Here is an 18,987-nt window from a genome sequence, read left to right as displayed (position 1 = left end):
GAGCAAAACTTGTTCCAGGTGAGTGGGTTCTTGAGCAATTCAGTGAACCATATCCGTCTGTGTCTGCTGTCTGTGGTGGTGGGGCACAAGGACATCGTGCAGTTTGCCTCTCCATAAGCATGCCCGTGACAGGCACCCTGTGGGCTGTGGTCCTCTCTGAGCCTGCAGACTGGGGTGAGTCTTTGAATGACAGAAAATATCTACCTAATGCAGGAGGTGCATTACATCTATCTAATGCAGTGCCCTGTTCACAAGAAAATGGAGAAAGTAATTTTTCCATGTCGCTGTACAATTTTCTCTTTAAATAAAACATTTCAAGGGGCAAATTTTTGCCCTAAACTAACTCACAGCTTTTTGCAAGGCATAACCCAAGACAGGGTTGGATGGATGGACAATACATCTGCCCTAACTGATTTACATATTGTCAGCTGGTGATAAATGGGCAGTTTGGGTGTTTCTCTTCCCTTCAGGCTCCACCTGTCACTGTAGACCAAATAAAGTGCTGTGAGATCTTAGACAAAAAGCTGTGTTACGCTGTGGGTGAGGACCGGGAGACTTAAGTATCTGCCTACAATCTGTTCCCCTTAGCTGCCATTTGTGCGTGCAGACTTTGCAGTCAAGTATATCATTATGTATTTTCAGAACGGAGAAGCATCCTTGTTTGAGGTGAATATCCGCTATATTGGAGGACTGTTGGCCACATACTACTTAACTGGAGAAGAGGTTTGTTTCAGCAGCTCTGCATGTCTCACACAGTCACCAATAATGAACTGAAAGGGTTCTCCAGCAGCTTTTCTCTGAGCATCAGATAATCCCTCCATAACAACAGGCTAAACCTATCGTTTTTATGAATATCGAAATGCCACTAATGTTCTTTTAATTAAGTCTCGCATAATTACCTTGCACACACTGTGCATGGCTCATTTGCAAAGATCTTTTCTCCTGTGGGCAATTCTAGCAAGACATGTTTTCGGTTGGACACATTGCTCCCCAGTGAAATGCCATTTGCAGTGATCTTTGTCTTTGTACTTGTTCCTTTGTATTCTAAACATAGGCAATATTTCATCAAACATCATTCCAGATTCTGCCTCGGACTAAGGAGGGCAACTGATTAGTGGCAGGTGCTCCAAACTCTACCTGGACAGTCAATCTGTAGCAGTAGTTTCTAAGATAAAGTACCATGGGGTACAGGGAAGGAGGGTGGCAAACTGCCAGGGCAGGGTACCTGTATCCTGCCAACTCATGTGACAAAGTGATACAGCTCCACAAGATGTCCCCTTGCCCAGTAGGTGTGGGCTAGGCATCACAGCCCCTCCTGTAGCGTGGTGGATGTGGATGCTCCCATCCCCCAGGAGTCCTGGCTAAAGCAGGACGCTCTCACTTCCACTTTCCTTCTTTCTCTCCAGCCTGGCAGAGGCCAGAGCTTAATGCCATAATCTGTTTTGTAATGTGACTGGACTGGAATTTTACAGCTGGCTGTAGAGAGATGAAGAGATTATTCCTTTGCCCTGGAAGTCTTAGGCGAGCAGAAACTCCGATTCAAGGGGGAGTTTTGTGAGTGAAGGAGCTGGAAGACTGGCTCTTAAATGACAGCTTAGCTCTCATGCCATACACTGACCGTGGCTGGGTGCTGTCCACCATAATAGGATGGGATGGCTCATCACTGCATAGTGGCACCATTGATCCGTGGAGTCACAGGAGCAGCTCTGTTACTTTAGTTGCATTTTAAATGAGTTCCAGGAATGACTTCTCTGTGATTTCCCTCCAGGGAAAACTCTCAAAGACTCGGTGCCCCGACTCAGGGCCTGTCTCAGTCACAACTTCAACAGACTTCAGACCAACAGAGCAAAAAGAAACCACATTAAACCATAAAACTCCAGCAGCGACCTCTTGAAGTGCAGTCAGCAGCAATGCTCAGCAGCCAGGGCAGCGCCTGTCATATACCCAGTCAGTGTCACCAGGCTGAAAGGCAAAAATCAAGTCCCTGTCTCTTGCTTTCCCTTCTGAACCAAACCCCTACCTCCTTGTGAGTGTTTCAAAGGTCTACAAGCCCACAGGAGGGCTCAGGTTTCCTCAGTGCTGTATTTTTAGAGCAATAAATTCCTGCTTTCTGAGAACTACTATGACAGCTTGGGCTGGTATAGGGGGAGCTAGAGGTAAAAGGCTTGTGCTTTATCTCCTAAGTCACTTACAGGCTTCCCTTGATCAGGACTAATCTCTGGAGCAAAGATTAGTGCTTGTATCAGTTTGTCCTAAAATAATTGTGTATGGTGGCTTTGTGCTGCAAGCCACCATCAGCTATAATTTGATTTGAAAGCCCAAAACTCAGGCATTAAAAATGGAAAAGGAGCAGCTTAGCCATGAAACCATGAATCCTTCCTGGAAAAGAGTTGCAAGTAAAAGATTGTTCATTGGAAATCATGTTTTTTGCAACAGGAGATGACACAAGCTACACAAACCCGTGTTGTAAATCTAACAGTGCTTCACCCTGGAAAGATTTATTGTGATTTTAATTCAGTCATTTCACCTCCTTATGTCCTCTGCCACCCTGGGAAAAGGGAAGAATTTGTCCCCAAAGAGTACTCTTTGGATCAGTTCAGATCACTGAAATTTGCGGCTGAGGTATTTGGGGTGTTCTGAGCTCTGCAGCTCTGGCTGCTGTCATCCAGGCTGAGGGTTTGGCAGGGGACTTGGGACTGGTTTAGCGTAGATTTTTAGAGGACATTCAAATAGATACCGAAGTTCAGCATGACTTCTGGTTCAGATCTATCGTGCAGTGGAACTAGGGCAGCAGCATACCTGAAACGGTAGATTCTTATAGTGCAGTACTTTTAGTTTTTTTATAATGGTGTGTTTGAAAAAGGGGATTTGAAAGAATCCAGTGTGACTAGTATTCACAAGCTGTCCATCAAATATTTTTTCTCTCTTCTTCTTTTAACAGGTGTTCAAGAGTAAAGCTCTGGAACTTGGAGAGAAACTTTTGCCAGCTTTTAACACCCCCACTGGTATCCCACGTGGCGTCATAAATCTGGGCAGGCAAGACACACGTCCTTACAAGCATGTCATTTTATTACTGAATGTTTGTAAAAGACCAGGACTCAAGCAGAAACAGCAGCAGTTCCTCAGAGGTGCCCCCCTCTAGTGCAGATTCTTCGAGGTCATTTGTTTTGCCAACTCAAAACCAAGAGGTGCCTTGGCAGAGATCGCAGGTGACTCAAGTTAAACCCAGCTGTGTTTTATTAATTTTGGGCTATCTGCAGTTTCTTCCTCTACCTCTTGGCAGGGCTCCCTGCTGCAATAGCATTTTCCTCACTCTCATTTTCTTTGAAAGGTTATTTGTAGTCTGCACGTAGCATGCGGTGCTCTCTGTATTTTTGCAGTGTGCCCAACTAGATGCATGTGAATTTATCCAAGCTCCATGTTTGGAAAAATTGGGAAAGGAACTGGATGGTAATGGCTGACAGTTTTGCTGCTAGAAAGGGGGGAGTACACAGATCCTCTAGTTTTCTCCCTGCCGGCAGCACTTAGCCAGGTATGTATCCTTCACTTAGAGCCACCACATTTCATGTCAGGTAGGTGGTGTTCTCATGCTGGAGGGGAGCTTTGAGGCAGCTGGGTTAAACAGCTCACTGAAGGTCTCTCAGCAAACAGAGGCAAACCTGGAGACTGGACTCCCAGTCTCTGATTCTTGCTAGTAGACAGTGTTCTCTGCCAATAAGGGCTCATTGGCTCATTTTGATGCCTATAAACAAATCCCCCAGGGTAAAAGCTGCATGCCGGCTGAAACAGAGATAGCAGGAAATGTGGATTAACAAAAGCCTTTCATCCTCACCTCTTGCAAAACTCAGAGCAGCAGCCATGAAAATCATTATTCATCTCCTAGCCCAAATCTCCTGTTTGGCTTGCATCTCCGTGAAGTGCAAGACTTTCGAATGCTTGGCTCACGCTGATCCATTGCTCAGATATCACTGTCAGCCTTCAGTTGTCTTATCTGCACGTGATCCCAGTGAAAATTTGAGCTACTACCACGACTTTAATTGTCTCTTTTTACAGAAGAGACATTCTGCTTCCTCTGTGGCTGATAAAGAGTCGGCATAGACTAACCTTTCAGAGAAATGCCAAACCCTCCCCTGCCCTTTGTGAAGACAATTGAAACAGACTGTGTGTGCCTAGACATTCTCAAAATGTTTTGCTGATGACCTTGACTAAGAGCAAAGAAAATCAAAATAACAGTGAGCCCACAATCCAGAACCCATATTACTGGCTTGAGCTCTGGCTTCAGGGCCATGAAACTGCTGTGAGGACTCGGAGTATCAATTGATTTAGGAGCAAGGATGAAGTGAGCTGAATCCGTAGTCTGACTACCACAGGTGCATGATGAACAGCCAAAGGCTGTAAACCCAAAGGGGAAGGGAGTTATTCAGTGTGAGAGAGCATGTGGAAGTGGAAGCGGGGGAGCGTGAGGTGATGCTGTGAGAGCACGCTGACCCAAACGTCAGGGCCAAACCAAAGTTCGGAAGAAGAGTTTTGCAAGAAGGAATTCTCTCTCCAATTCTACTTTTGCAAGGATGTGCTAATTCCAGAGAGACCTCATCATCTCAAAAGGAAGAGAGTCTTGCAGCATGTGTAGGCTTTTGTTGGTGGTAGCTTGGGGGGATGGCTTAAGAATGACATTCAGAAATTTGAAACAAACAAAAGCTGGCATTAAGTGAATTCTGTGTATACGTTTTTGAGGACCCAAGGACAGACACACCCAACCTCCCCAGCTCTTCCCATAGCCAACTGGCTTTATCTCTTCCTATCACCTCACACCACCTTTTCCTCTTGTGTCCCCTCTCCGCTGATGTGCTTCCCTGTGGCCTTCTGTTTTCACACAGGCACTGTATCATATCTCACACAGGCTTGTTTTCCATCCTGCTGGTCCAACTGCCACGTTGTCTGCCAGGTCCTAGAGTACATTGTCTTCTCAAGCTGCTGCTCTGTGCTCTCTGTCTGTGTGTTGCACTGTGATTTCTCTACCCATGCCTCCTGTTCCAGGTCCCTGGCCGCTGCTTTCCTTCATGTCTCCCCTAAACCCTCTGCACCTCCAGATTTTTCATCATCATCCTCTCCTGGTCTCTCTCTTGACTTGGCACTGTTTTGCTGCTTCGGATCTCCGTGAGGGAAGGAGATGATATAGCCATTTTCAGTCCGTGCTTGCACTGGACAGTGTTTAAGGAAGACCCACTTATCTGGGGGATAAAGAGAGCTCAGGGCATTTCCTTCTGTCTGGAAGACCAAGGTCCTTTAAACGGTAGTTTCTTCTGAAATGTTATAAAACAGGGCAGCTGTGAAGACCCAGTTTGTCCAGTCTGCAATGCTGAAAAAATGTTTTCCTGCAGGGGGTCATTTCAGGCTGCTCTTTAACCCAGGGACACATTGCAGACATACTCTGTTTCCTCCAGACCACCTCTCCTTGAGTTTTACCGTGATTTGTAACCCGGGGCTGGGGTTCCCGGCAGCGCGGTCCTTGCAGGCAGTGCCTGGCTGTGCGTTTGGGACAGAAGTTCCCGGGGGAGGGTTGTGTCGGCCGCTGTGACCCCACATAGCCGCTGTCATAACAAACACAGCCCCATTTGGCTGCCTCCAAGCACTTCTCATTTGAACTAGCTCAGAAGGCAGTTTCTGTTTGTGAGATCGTATTTGTTACAATGTCCCTTCAGTGCAGTAAATAAAGAAAAAGTAATTGACTCTTTATAGATATGAGAACACCGTGGGATTGTTTAGCACACCCATCCCAGGGCCAGCTGCTGCCAGGTTCAGCAGATATGTCCAATGCGATATTAATACCAGCATTAACCCGGTCAGACTGGAGGGCCTTTCTGCCTGCACAGGGAGATTTCTGCCATAAACGCTCAATGTTATTGGGGTACCCGTTTTAGCTGCACAGAGTGTTTTCAAATGAAAAGCTGGTGATACAGCCTCCTGACAGTTTGCAGGGAAGGCTGACGTTTGGCAGTGACTGAGCAATTTGAAACAGCGTGAACATATTGCTTATCTAATGGCTCTTTTTGTCCGGAGGCGAAACAAACAGCTCTGGACCTGAAATGGTTTTCCGTATATCACATGAAGGGGAAACTTCCCCCCCACCACCCCCGATAGATCATTAGTTTTAGCCTCCTGTAAACAACAGAAACCCTTTTCTTCTAATAGCCAAGCTTTCAGGCGCCATCTAGTGTTATCCCCGCCCCCCCATCACTGGGAACCTCTTACCTCATCAGTATCAACCGCAAACAGCGCTCGCAAAGAGACGTGGAAATCAAAGCCACGCCACTTCTGAGATGGCTCAGCCAAGCTTCCCTGGGCCAGCACCTGCAGAGGCTGTGTTGGGACCAAGGCTTAAGGATATAGGACGTTTTCATGTCTGTGTGGATTTCAGAGAGGCGTGGAGCTGTAGTCTGTAGCAGGGAGATACAAGAAGGAAGTGGTCGAATGTAAAAGCAAATCCAATGGTGAGGCTGTTAGTGCTTGGAAGAGCCTCTGCCCTCCCATGACCTTTGGTTAGTTTTCTTTGAGATTTAAGAGAGAAGTGATGCCCTCCTCATCCCCAGAATCAACTCCTTGCTTTGCTTCAGTGCCGATTTCTCTCTTTGCATGGATTTGGCAGGGTGAGGGGAGACAAACAGAGACTGAGAAGGAATCCCAGTAGGTCAAAAGTAGGGGCGGAGGCACTTTGTATAACTGGCTTCTTCAGACAGTGTTTGCCACCTTCTGTAGTTTTGCAAGGCACATGAGATGAGCACCAGTGGGTGCTTTCAGAGTCAGATTTGTCCTGTGCAGATGTTAGGATTCCCCCTTTTTCTTTTTTTGCATTACAGTCAGGTTTGCCCAATGGCATCTTTCCCCTAGCATTGATGTTGCTGTATCCCCTTGCAAGGAAGCATACGCTGGGAATGGCAGTGTCAAGTATATGTAAAGAGTGTGAGATCTTGTTGAAACAAGGTGCTTAGGGACAGTCAGGATTCTCCATAAAATGGCAGACGACTTGGACTTCTGGGACATTCAAGATGCGAGAGTTCAGCCCAGGCTACTTTCAGACATGTTTTATCCCAAAGCGTCTTGTGTAGGGCAGGTTGTCAATGTTCTTCCAAAGTTTGCTTTAAGCTGATCTGTTTGGGAGGGATTACTCTCCCACAAAAACCGCAGTTTCCCAGCACGTGCAGTCAGTGTGTTTGCCCTATCCTAAACAATCCTGTGTAAAACCATTGCTTCATCCCGCTAGAACTACTCCTGTGAGAGTCCTAAAAATCTATGTATGTCCTTTACATGGCCCCTGCTGAGACCTGGTGTGCACTGAATGCACATAGCAAAGGCAGGATCTGCGGTGGGGGGACCTCAGGCTTTGGCTGTGTTTTCCTGGCAATGAAGGCTCCCTTTTCTCTCCTTGCAGTGGCATGAGTTGGAGTTGGGGTTGGGCATCTGCCGGAAGCAGCATCTTAGCAGAATTTGGTACCTTGCACTTAGAATTCCTGCACCTCTCGGAGCTCTCTGGCAACCCGGTGTTTGCAGAAAAGGCAAGTACTTTCCAATTTGGTCTTTAGTGAATTGGTCCCTTCATACTCCTGGGGTCAGTGCTGGAGCAGAGGAGCGCTTTGGTCTGCCTGCAGCAGACAACATGGCAGCAAAGTGGTCCTTCTCCCCAATACCAGTACAACTCATCAGAGGAGAAGCCTTACAGAGTGGGAGATGGGTTCAGAAGCCTGTGCCTTGCAGGCTGGAGAGGTCACCAGGCCTCAGACCATCCTATGCAACCAGCTCACTGAAACGGTCACAGCCAGCTCCTGTTGGAGATCCCGTCACACCACTAGGCCTTGGAAGGCAGCTACCCCAGTGTTTTCTTTGGCCATTTACATTTGCTGTAGCCCCTTCACCTGCCTCTCCATCACTTGCAGCCACTGAGGAGATGGGGATGTTTTTCCCAATGTCTCAGTTGTGTGAAGTTGTAGCAAAAACTTACTCAGACAAGGGCACAGCCAAAATTAAACCATCTGTTGGATGCAGACTGCAAAGATAATTGTTAATTCTGATATCCTAATAGTAGTACCTTGTACTTGCAGACCTTTTTACTCTAAACAGGCATTAAATGTTATGCTCCAGCCAGCAAGATTTCTGCTGAGGTTTCTTGTGTAGGAAAGGCCTGACAGTTGACATATTGGATTCCTTTTGTGTAACTTGTAACTGAAAATCTATTAATATTACACACTACCTTGAGCTTTTTTTTCCACAAGTGATCTTGTAGTGCATGTGAGAGCAACTTAATAAATATGCTGTTGGATACCAGCAAGTCATTAGCTTTCGCTGCACGTCCCTGAGGAACCAGCTTTGAGGGAGACAAATTGTTTCGGTTAGAATCCAGACTGCCCCCATGAGCCCAAAGGAAATGGGGCCTGTCCAGAGTCCCACAGTGGGGTGAAAACAGACAGTGGTTCTGGGATTGCCAATAAAAAGCTCAAAATGGTACTTTTCCAGGATATTTCCAGTGCAGGTCTGTCAGTTGTGAAACAGGAAGAGAATTTGGAGAAGAGACAGGAAGAAAGAGAAGGAAGAAGCTAGGAGAGCAAAATGGAGAATAGGATGGAGTGTATGGAAAGCAGTAAGGGTGGGGTGAGCAAGAGGAATGTCGCAGAGGGGTGAGCAGGAGAGAAAAGCGGAGGGTGAAGAAAAACTAGAAACCCAGGAAACTGTGTAGGGAAGATAAAGAAAGACTGGTGATTTGAAATAAAGGAGACAAGCTAAAGATTCCTGAGGACAGTGATAATGACAAATTGCGCAGAGGAAGAGGGGAGCTAAGAAAAGACCAGTAAAGGGAACAGAGGTACGGAAAGAAAATGTGTGCGAAGGAAATGAAGGCGGGGAAGAGAGATGAGCACTGAAAAAATAAGAGGAAGAAGATGCACTGTTAAAAACTAGAATTGCATCCATGTTCCAGGTTCAAACTGTGGCATTCTGAGCCAGGGTCAAGCCTCTGTCCCCAGCGTAACAAGTTTTCCTCTTTGCTTCCTAAGCCTGTAGAGGGATAAGGGCAGAACCTTTCTAATGGACTCTCCTGAGCTGAGCGTGCCTGGTGTGTGCCACAGAAAATGTATCACATTCATCCTAACACCCTCTGAGAGAAAAAATGTAGGACGATGTGGGCTCAAACAGCCCATCCTGTGGGAAATTACTTCAGAGGAACAGATCAACTCATTAATTTGCAGCTTGGGACTTGTGTGATTTTAGCAAGAATAAAGTCCATCTGTGTCTTTTATTCAAACATGACATTAATATGCCATGGTACTAAACTTCAGTAAATATGCAGCCTGACAACTTACTTGGAAGCACCGGCTTAAGTCTGTAGCCAGCCTTTGGCGTACAAATTGTCTAATTTTATAAAAGGTTTAGCGTGTATTAGCTGCTCTGTAGGTTATAATAGAATATTTATGCTGCATACCGTTTAACTTTGTCCCTTATGAGAAAGGCCTATTGGATTTAATGGGGGTGAAACCAAGGGAGGTTTTAGAGAATAAGTACAGCTGTTCTAGCATATTAAAGGAGCTATCTGTTGTTGAAATTAAAGGCCCCAATTCATCATGTTAAGTGACCACATGGTGAATTTAAGTACTGTGTGAGTCACTCATCCCTGCCACTCCTTTCCCTTTGGATCATGGAAAAAATCACCCTCCGCATCTCATATGTTTCTGCCCAGACCCCAAATCCTCAGGATTGCTTCTGGACCACTGTTAGCAACCTGCTTCCACTGCTTGCTGAACTGGGGCCTTGCAGGGTTTCTAGAATCATTTCTAAAATCCCACAGAGCTGGATAAAGATTGTGCTGAGGAGTCCAGCAGAAAAGTTTCTCCATAACAGCCGTCTCACCGGAGAGCCATGTCATTGGGTTCTGCTTGCATGATGATTCACAACGTTACAGGCTGCTGTGCTTGTTCAGCCAGGGATCAGCACTGATGAATTACAGACTTCTCAGCGACAGTGCAAAACAGTCGGCTTTTTCAGCAGAGATGTAACATAGTTCTTGTCTCTCGTCTCTCCTAGGTGATGAACATCCGCAAAGTCCTGAACAAAGTTGAGAAGCCAGAGGGCCTTTACCCCAACTTTCTCAGCCCGGTGACAGGGAACTGGGTGCAGCGTAGGTATCGCTCTGCGTTCAGTCCTGCCTGGAGCATTTCAGTCTTTCCGTTATTCTTTACGAAGCAATAGCAACTGTCAGAGCAGCAAGCCAAGGAAATGTCTTGTCAGGCAGCCTGTTATACATGTGATTAGATAATGCAACCCGATTTGTAAGATGCAATATAGTAATTGTACACTTATTCCATCAGCCTTGTTTCCAGCTGAGTGTCTCACCTCCAGAGAGAATTAGGGCCTCTCTTGCACAGGGGAGGATAATGGTACATGGTTCATCACACAGATATTAGAAATCAGCACATCTCTTTAAGACCTCATCCTGCAGTCATCACATAGCCCACAGACCTCCTTGGGAGTTGCACGTGAAGGCTGTGAGCAGAAGCACTATGAGATTTACTTCCTGAGTGTGCTGCAGCAAGTAAGGAACCACCTGGAGAGGCAGAGGGCTTACAGAGCCTCAGATCCCCCTAGGATCTAGTGATGCGTCCTCTTGTGTGCATTCGTGTACCTGCCCCTTCCTTACCCAGAGAGGAGACTGTACCCCTCTTTTTGTGCCACCGAAGGGCAGAAGCTTGCCCTCTGGTAGGAACATGAAAGGCTACTTCTGCTGCTGTGCCCCAGATCTCTGACCTCAACTTTCCGCTCTGTTAAGGATTTGCTTGTTTTGGCAAGGGAGAGTTGCTGGATTTCATGTTTCTCTGTCAAAGGAAAGAAAAGTCTCTTTTTGCAGAAGCTGTTTTTAACCTGTCAGTGGATTACGTTTATATCGTTTAAGCAGTTTTCTTGGAGTCATTGCATTACCTGGTGTCCCCATGTCTCGTTGCACTGTTTGCTCTGCTAGATCGCTCCAGACCTTTCTAACTACTGTATTAATAGCTCTGATTGTAACTGACAGGCAGTTGCATGGCTGCCATCACCTGAGACAGTGAGAGAGCACTAGCTGTGAGCAATCCCTGACCTTCACTGCCACATCAGCACCTCTAATGGTAATTGACAGGGCTTGGCTTGAAAGGTGTCCCAACAAAGCATCTTGGATGGTTGCAGTCGTCCCACTAAACCAGAGCTGTCCTTCGGTGCCATGAGGAAAGAAAATAGGCTTCTGTGTTTGTCCCATTAATTGATCTTCAAAGTTACCCAATCCCTTTGTAAGCAGTTCAGCTTCCCCTCCACAGTTGTCTCTGCAGAGGTGTTGCAGTATGTTCTCCTTGAAAAGCTAATCTCTCATCCCCTACCGCACCCCTGAGATGCCATTTTCTTTAGGTTATTCCCAACTGGCAGCCACACTGCACATTTTCCCAGACACAAGCATTAATTCTGCCTATTCATTGGTGCTGAGAGGAGAGGCGCCTGTCTGTTGCCATAACTGATCATTACAGAATCTTTGGGAAACTGAAGAGCTGCGCTGTTAATTCAGATGGTTAAAATACTCAGCTTGATACTCAGTATTCATCTCTTCTGCCACTAATTTAATTCTATTTATGTCTGCAAATTTTACTTCATTGTACTGACCTGCTCCCACCCCTTGCTGACATATAGAGGGGCCTGTTGCTGGTTCCTGGAGCTTATTAAAAGTAGCCTCTGACTACTTGTTCTGGGATAGGCTGATTTATGCAAAAGGACTAGAGAGCACCTCTCTCCTAGACTTCCACGTCATGAGGGCAACTCATGGCACAGGCTGTTTGTGGCAGTTGCTCATAATACGACCTTGTGGTCTGAAGCCGTATTCCAGTGAGGGAAAAGGCTGATCAGCCTCTTCTGCATCTCCAACACTGCTGGTGAGAAATAGATGAGGGCCAAAGTAAGGAGGCAGCTGCAGCCTGCCACAGAGATGTTCCCTGTAGGTGCCAGGCTCTCATTTTCTCTCCTGTCATTAAAGCTCTTTGCGGGAAGCTGTTTTTCTTGGAATTGCTGTGATTTTCTTAAAAGGTGTATCTTTGACCTGGCTGAATGAGTAGATCTTCTAAATGAAGAGGCAGTGCTGTACCTCTTCTGAGTGCAGTTGTTAACTTTAGAAAATTAAAGCGCGGTCCCCTGCTGAAACAAGAGATTTGTTTATGCAAAGTGCCTAGGAGGCAAATGCTGGCAAAGCTGATGCCATATGGAAAGCAATTATGAACCAGAGCTCCTGCTTTGGTGATTTTATGAATGACACACTTAGGATCACAGAGCTTCTCTTTAAAGACAGGCTGTGCAGCCGGTGTTTGCAAATAGCCTGTCCTCTTTTTTTCTGAATTCATGCATCTAATCTCATTGTTTTGCTATGGATTATTCCGTGGATCATTGGACACACTGATTCAGGGATATTTGCTCTTCAGGTCAGGAAAATGCATGGCTGTTGATCTCTTCTGTTGGTAGAATTTAGCATTTAGAATAAGCCTCAGGTCTTTATATATGTACAGTGAAAGGGAAAATAAAAATCTGAACAGCTAACTCCGAAAACCCTGCTGCATCTGCTTACGTTTAAAATGGGGACGCGTGCAGACACAGAGGTGGACACTGTTAATTAACAGGGATGGTTCAGTCCATGGTGGGTAGTTTGTCTTGCTCTTCTAAAAAGGGGAGTACTTGGCTGCTTGAAAGAATGAATGCTGCTTTTCCCCCTGTGGTATAGTTTAAAGATATAAATCCATCCAGCAGTTCCCCCCCAGGCAGGAACCTGCAGCTGTCATGCCCATTTCACAGTGCAATTCTTTAGCATCCTCCTCTCCAGTAAGGTCATAGCATTGTGTACTCTGAACAGATAGCCTTGAAAATCCGATTTCTGCAGAAGAAACTATTCAGTGCACATCCTTGTACTTGACTTTATCATTTTAATACGCCAACAACCTCAGCCTTCCCCAGGGCACAGAGTCCCACCATGGGCCAGGAATACAAATGGCACGATCGAGAGGTCCCTACAGCAGCCCCTTGCTGGCAGCTCTGTGTGATCCAGCGTGAGTTCTCCCTTTCCTAAGGCAGGGAGGCAGCACCCAGTGGCTTCATATAGTTAGAGATCTGTCAATACCTGCCATCGCTTTTGGTTTATGAGGCTGGGATTTATGATGATTGCTTCATAAACAGGAAGCATCTTCAAGTTGCAGTATAAATAACTGTTGCAAAATAAGACCTCTGAATAGTTTTGGTAAGGGATACTAATGCTTTGTAAAATGACAGAACATTTTTCTTCTGATTGCACTTTCCACCTTTCTTCCTTTTTGAAAAAGAAATGCTGCAAGCTCTCCCCAGGAAACTGGAAAGAGGAAGGAGAGAACAAGGGCATTAAATAGGACATGGTTGTTTGCTCTTTGTAAAGCAACTGCTCATTGTATATCATGAACCTGAAGTTCTTTTCTGGCTTTCCCACTACAGACCATGTCTCCATTGGGGGGCTTGGGGACAGCTTTTATGAATATCTCATCAAATCTTGGCTGATGTCAGACAAGAAAGACTCTGAAGCTAAAAAGATGTATGACGATGCACTAGAGGTAAGGAGCAGGTTGCTGCTCTATATTTTTTGTGTGGGACATTGTTCATCAGAATGTTTCAGGCAAAAATGTCTTAGAACTTTGGGTTTCCTTGGTATTTGCTCCTCACCCTGTCCACTAAGTATCCTGAAACCCTGATTTTCATCCCTTCAGGCAATAGAAAAGCATTTGGTCAAAAAGTCTGCTGGAGGATTGACCTACATTGCTGAATGGAGGGGTGGCATCTTGGATCACAAAATGGGCCACTTGGCTTGCTTCTCTGGGGGCATGATAGCACTTGGAGCTGAACACGCCGGAGAAGAGAGGAAGCAACATTATGTGGATCTCGCTGCAGAAATAACAAACACGTGTCACGAGTCTTATGCACGCTCAGGTAAACCGGTGGGCTGCCTAGAAAATGTTAGTAAGGGATAGCTTACAGCCTTAGGAGGCTCAGCTTTTGTGTGGCAGAGGTTTGCAGTAGGGTATTTTGTGCTTCAGCAGCATCCGCATCCCTGTGTATGATTTTCACTTGTCTTTTCTGGGATATCTAGGAGAGAAAGCAGTATGTTTTACACAGCGGACAGCTGGAGCAGAGGGACTGGCAGATGTGAGCTCCTGTGGCAGAGTTGGGAAATGAACCCAGAGCTGAATCATAGTCCTGCCTCCCAGTCGCAGAGCTAGCCTTCTCCCAACAAGACTGTAGTTTGAGTCTGTCCTTTCGCATCCCTTTGCAGACAAGAAGGGGAGATTAATTGCAGGGTGTCCCACTACATGGAGCAGAGCAGCTGAGAAGCCCGACAGGAAAGTGTTGGAGACCTGCAGCTGCTGGTAGGAACCAAAAAAATGAAGTTACTCAGCCTCTCCCGGCTGTCTAAGCAGAGGCTGACTAAGTCTTTCTATTTCACAAGTCCAGTAAAATTTGTTTCACCACCCAGTGTGCTTATCAGTCAGTGCTTTGGGAGAGCAGTGACTGGTGATGAATGAGAGACTGGGTTAGTTCTCTGCCCGCAGGGCCTTCAGCAAGATGAGCTTGCTTTTGACACCACTCCTTTCTTTGTAGGCACCTCTGTAGCTCTTCTGAGACTGCAGGCAGCAAAGCAGCAGTCTGTTTTCCGGGACCTTGTCAAGCACAGGTCTGTCTGCACTAACTATTCCCAAAGATTGTTTCACACCTTCACCACATCAGCAAGCCCATACTGGCAGCCAGTGTCCAGAATGTTTGCCCAATAAACTTCAAGCTAACCTGAAATGATGTTTGCAAATAACTCTTTTTTCCCCTAGCACTTACAGAACTAAAACAAGACACCCGAACTAATAACCCTCTGGTTGTGAGTGCCTGGAGCCAATTTTCACCTTCAGCAATATCCATCAGCACAGAAAGGACAGTAGCGAGCCTGCCTGCTCTGGTTACGGTGCTGTCATTTCAGCAAGCTCATTGTTTTGCAGAGAATGTGCGTGTCACCCTGGCTCTCAGCAAATAGTCCAACTAGCAAACACTGTTAGGTCTCCACACAGACAGGAGGGCCCAGGGAAGGTGCGCAAAATATTTAGAGAAATAAAGTGACTCCTTGAAATACAGCCTTGTGGTAGACACATGGGTGCAGCAAGAGAAACCTTGTGGCATGATCATAAGCAACCTCTGTGCTCAGTTTCCCTGTTTTTCGAATAGGGAGAGGGTTGGTGTTGAAAGTGGGGATGGGAGTGCTAGTTAATGCTTGCAAGAGATTGGGATTCTCATGTAAGGGACACTCAAAAAGACCAAGGTACTCTTATTAATGTTTTATTCATAAAATACCAGTGAAATTGATTAAGCCTTCCCCATCATCCTGATGTCTTCTTTTCAAAGAGGCTGCTAGCGGACCAGAAAGAAAGGCAGAAGAAGTGATTGCAGGTCCCAGGCACCACTTCTTACAGCCTCCCTGCCGCAGTGCAGGTGAAATGGCTCGGTCTGGTGGACTGGTAATTGTGAGACAAATCCCCTGCTTGGGAGCAGTGTATCAATACCTCTGTGATGGCAGGGTCAGCTGCATGGCTAGATTTTCCTTTGAATGTGTTTTCTCTTTGAGGCTTTAGGACAGGATCTGCCTCTCTGTTCTTTCTCTTCTGGGTTCTGAGTTTGTCTTCGGTGACGAACTCTGCTCTCAGGGTCAGGGGCAGTGCAATTCCTAGGAGCAAATACCAGCCCAGCAAAAGTGCTAGGACATGGGGGAGATTTGTACCTGCCCTCTCCACGCTCAAATCTGGTCCAAGTCTGTGTTTTGTCAGTTGTATGTACCCTCAGAAACACTTTATCCTCACCTGGATAGTACCCAGACATACCACAGAATGAGCAACACCTGGAGTGGCAGTGGGCACAGCTCATGCACTCTCTGGAGTTGCCCCTATTTTGACATCAGCTGTGGGGTTGATCTGATGATACACAAGCATGACTGATCTGCTCATCTGACCTCGTGCAAGCCTTAGTTAAATGTTGGCAGCCTGAGCAGCATAAAAGCACCTGGACAGTCTGTTTACTTGCTTTCTCCTCAAACTGATCATTGCATGTGGGTGATTTTGTCTAGATACCAAACTCGGCCCCGAAGCCTTTCGCTTTGATGCTGGAACTGAAGCCATGGCAACGAGACTCAGCGAGCGCTACTACATCCTACGTCCCGAAGTGGTAGAAAGCTACATGTACATGTGGCGGCTGACACACGATCCCAAGTACAGGCAGTGGGGCTGGGAGGTTGTGAAGGTATGGTTGGAAAATTTGCAGTAATAACTCTTACAGGCTGCTGGATTCTTAGAAAAATCTTTCCTTCAGTCAATAAAAAGAGCAGAAATTGTTTAAATTGTGTTAGACACTAAGACACATTTTCAATGGGGCAGGAATACACAATATAGCTCAATTTAGCGTGGTGTCTCTGTTGATCATTGTGAATGCTTTCTTCTCCCTTTTGGGCTACGCTAAAATCAATCAGTCAATCAAAACAGTGGAGGTTTATGGAGAGGAGTGCTGCAGACAGCAAAACCTGCTATTAATGTAACAGCCCTCTGCAGAAAGGAGTCAACCTTCTATTTGAAATATCTGGACTGCTCAGAACCGCTGGTTCGTAGTTGGCCAGGGAAAATCAGCAAACCTGCCTTTGCCCTTTGTCTTGTCTTCTTCCCACAAAGACCTCCCAGCCAGAAAGTCACTCACTTCTTTCTAGCTCATGCAATAGCCCGTTGGCTGCTGCCCTGCATCCTAGCAGGGGCTGTGTTTCAGTGGCAGAACTGTCATTTGTCTACTGCCCTGGAAAAGAGGCTCTGCAAACAGCTAGAGTTGCCACTTGAGATCTGGCTTTGCTATGTGTGTAACGCCAGGGTCAATCAATCAACTAGCTTAGGTGGTTTATGTCTCTCTCGCTATTTCATTAGAACTAGCTTTATTCCCGGAGTCTGGAGTAATCACCACGCTCTTCAGTGAGAGACAGAGGCTACTATAAACCTGGAATTTGATTTGTAAAGCTGACTTGTAATGCAGCTGATGATGATTAATGAGTTACTCCATGCTATTGTGTGTTACTGAGATTTCTTTTCCTTTCTCAGGCCCTGGAAAAACATTGTAGAGTAGAAGCTGGTTTTTCTGGCATCCGAGATGTTTACACCACAACCCCAACCCATGACAACATGCAACAGAGTTTTTTCCTCGCAGAGACTCTGAAGTAAGTCTAGTATCACAGAGGCCTTTCAGAGTAGCGTAATTCCTGCAGCATCAACACTCTTGTCTGCTTAATAAGTCTCTAATAATAAGGGGGAAGTGTCATCCTCTGTGGGGAAAACTGGGCAAGGCGATGGGTGCTGCAAAGCTTTCGTAGTTTGTTCCTGTAGAACCACTGCTGTCATTGGCACTCTCGAGGTTTCTGCTCACGTGCTGGATTTAAAGGACTCTTCCTGTGATTTACAGCTGCTCTAAGTGGGAGGCTCTGACTGCTGAGCTCCCTTGGATTTTGCTCTGATGGTTTAAGAGACAGCTGTCTCCTCTGCCAGGTTAATGTCCTGCAGACTATGGCCTGAGTTTGCTGCCCCTTGGTGCAGATCTGCCTTTGCTGGTAGCGTGAGCTAATGTTTGTGGGGTGGCTGAGCGCAGATGCCCATGCCATTTTGCCGCCTTTGCACCAGGAGTGGTAGTTTCCAGCAGGAGAGTGAGGCAGGCAGTTGGGAAATGTGTCAGCATAAACCGTGGCAGCTGAGGCCAATGGCAGCCCCCATCACAGTCCTGCTGACAGTGCTTACTCGTGCGTGCTTGGAGTCCCACTTGAGTTTCCTTTAATCTCCCTTTGTGTCCATCTTCTTCCCACCCGCCCTCGCCTTATGGCTCCAGGTACCTCTATCTTCTGTTCTGTGAAGATGACGTGCTGTCCCTGGACGACTGGGTGTTCAACACAGAGGCTCACCCCCTGCCAGTCAACCACACGAACTTTAAAGCAAGTGTGCAGTAGTGAGGCCGTTGCCCAGCGCCCAGCTTCTGCAGCGTCGGCGGGTTACTGCATTTCCTTTCCATTAAAGGAATTCGCGTTGTTCCTAAAATGGTATTTTGGGGCACTAGTCCAATTCCGGACAGTATTATATTGGGAAGATGAAACCGTGACATAAGCACCTTCTTTTCCTCTGTGAGGAGCTCTATTAGCCTGATAATGAGATGTTTATTCTGGGCCATATTGTACACAGTTCATAGACATTCCTTTATACAGAGAATTTATATGAAATCCACTGACTTTGCTTTATAGTGGCCAAAGGACTGGAAGTTTGCCATAAAATAGACTTCACACACACACACCCTCCTTTCATTTTTCTGTTTCATTTTTGCCTTTTATATACTCTTGGATTTATCACCTAATGAAGTGTTTTCAATATAGTGTGCTTTCTAGGTGGTAGGCTTTCTAGGCTCTTTAGGAAGGACAGGATAGGTGAAGGAGGAAGGGGAGTTGCCTTTTATGTGAGAGAGCAGCTGGAGTGCATGACGCTCTGCCTGGGGATGGATGAGGAGCTGACTGAGAGCTTATGGGTTAGGATTAAAGAGAGGACAGGTAAAGGTGACGTTATAGCAGGTGTCTGCTATAGGCCACCTGACCAGGAAGAACAAGAGGATCGGGCCCTCTACAGACAGACAGGAGCAGCCTCAGGTTTGAATTTGCAGGCCCTGGTCCTCATGGGGGACTTCAACCACCCTGATATCTGCTGGAGGGACAACACAGCAGGACCTAAGAAATCCAGGAGGTTTCTTGAGTGGATTGATGAAAACTTCCTCCTCCAAGTGACAGAGGAGCCAACAAAGAGAGGTGCTCTGCTGGACCTCATACTCACCAACAAGCAGGGTCTCGTTGGGGATGTGAAGATCAAAGGCAGCTTTGGCTGCAGT

The 18,987-nt window shown here is 46.4% G+C and overlaps 1 protein-coding gene across 1 annotated transcript in view; it reads left to right on the top strand.

Moving 5' to 3' along the window:
• MAN1C1 (mannosidase alpha class 1C member 1) overlaps positions 1 to 18,549 on the top strand; it is a 43,086-nt gene extending 24,537 nt beyond the window's left edge. The window contains exons 3-11 of the mRNA XM_009276222.2: positions 643 to 723; positions 2,942 to 3,036; positions 7,430 to 7,553; positions 10,069 to 10,162; positions 13,507 to 13,622; positions 13,776 to 13,995; positions 16,166 to 16,338; positions 17,175 to 17,290; positions 17,950 to 18,549. Of these exons, the coding sequence (XP_009274497.1) occupies positions 643 to 723; positions 2,942 to 3,036; positions 7,430 to 7,553; positions 10,069 to 10,162; positions 13,507 to 13,622; positions 13,776 to 13,995; positions 16,166 to 16,338; positions 17,175 to 17,290; positions 17,950 to 18,067 (1,137 nt within the window). The 3' untranslated portion in view covers positions 18,068 to 18,549. The remainder of the gene's footprint in view (positions 1 to 642; positions 724 to 2,941; positions 3,037 to 7,429; positions 7,554 to 10,068; positions 10,163 to 13,506; positions 13,623 to 13,775; positions 13,996 to 16,165; positions 16,339 to 17,174; positions 17,291 to 17,949) is intronic.
• The last annotated feature ends 438 nt before the right edge of the window (positions 18,550 to 18,987 follow it).

This window comes from Aptenodytes forsteri, unplaced genomic scaffold, assembly GCF_000699145.1.
Source record: "Aptenodytes forsteri isolate BGI_AS27 unplaced genomic scaffold, ASM69914v1 Scaffold321, whole genome shotgun sequence".
Lineage (NCBI taxonomy): Eukaryota > Metazoa > Chordata > Aves > Sphenisciformes > Spheniscidae > Aptenodytes > Aptenodytes forsteri.
Note: the sequence above shows the minus strand (reverse complement) of the source record. Positions and strands in the feature narration are given on the sequence as shown.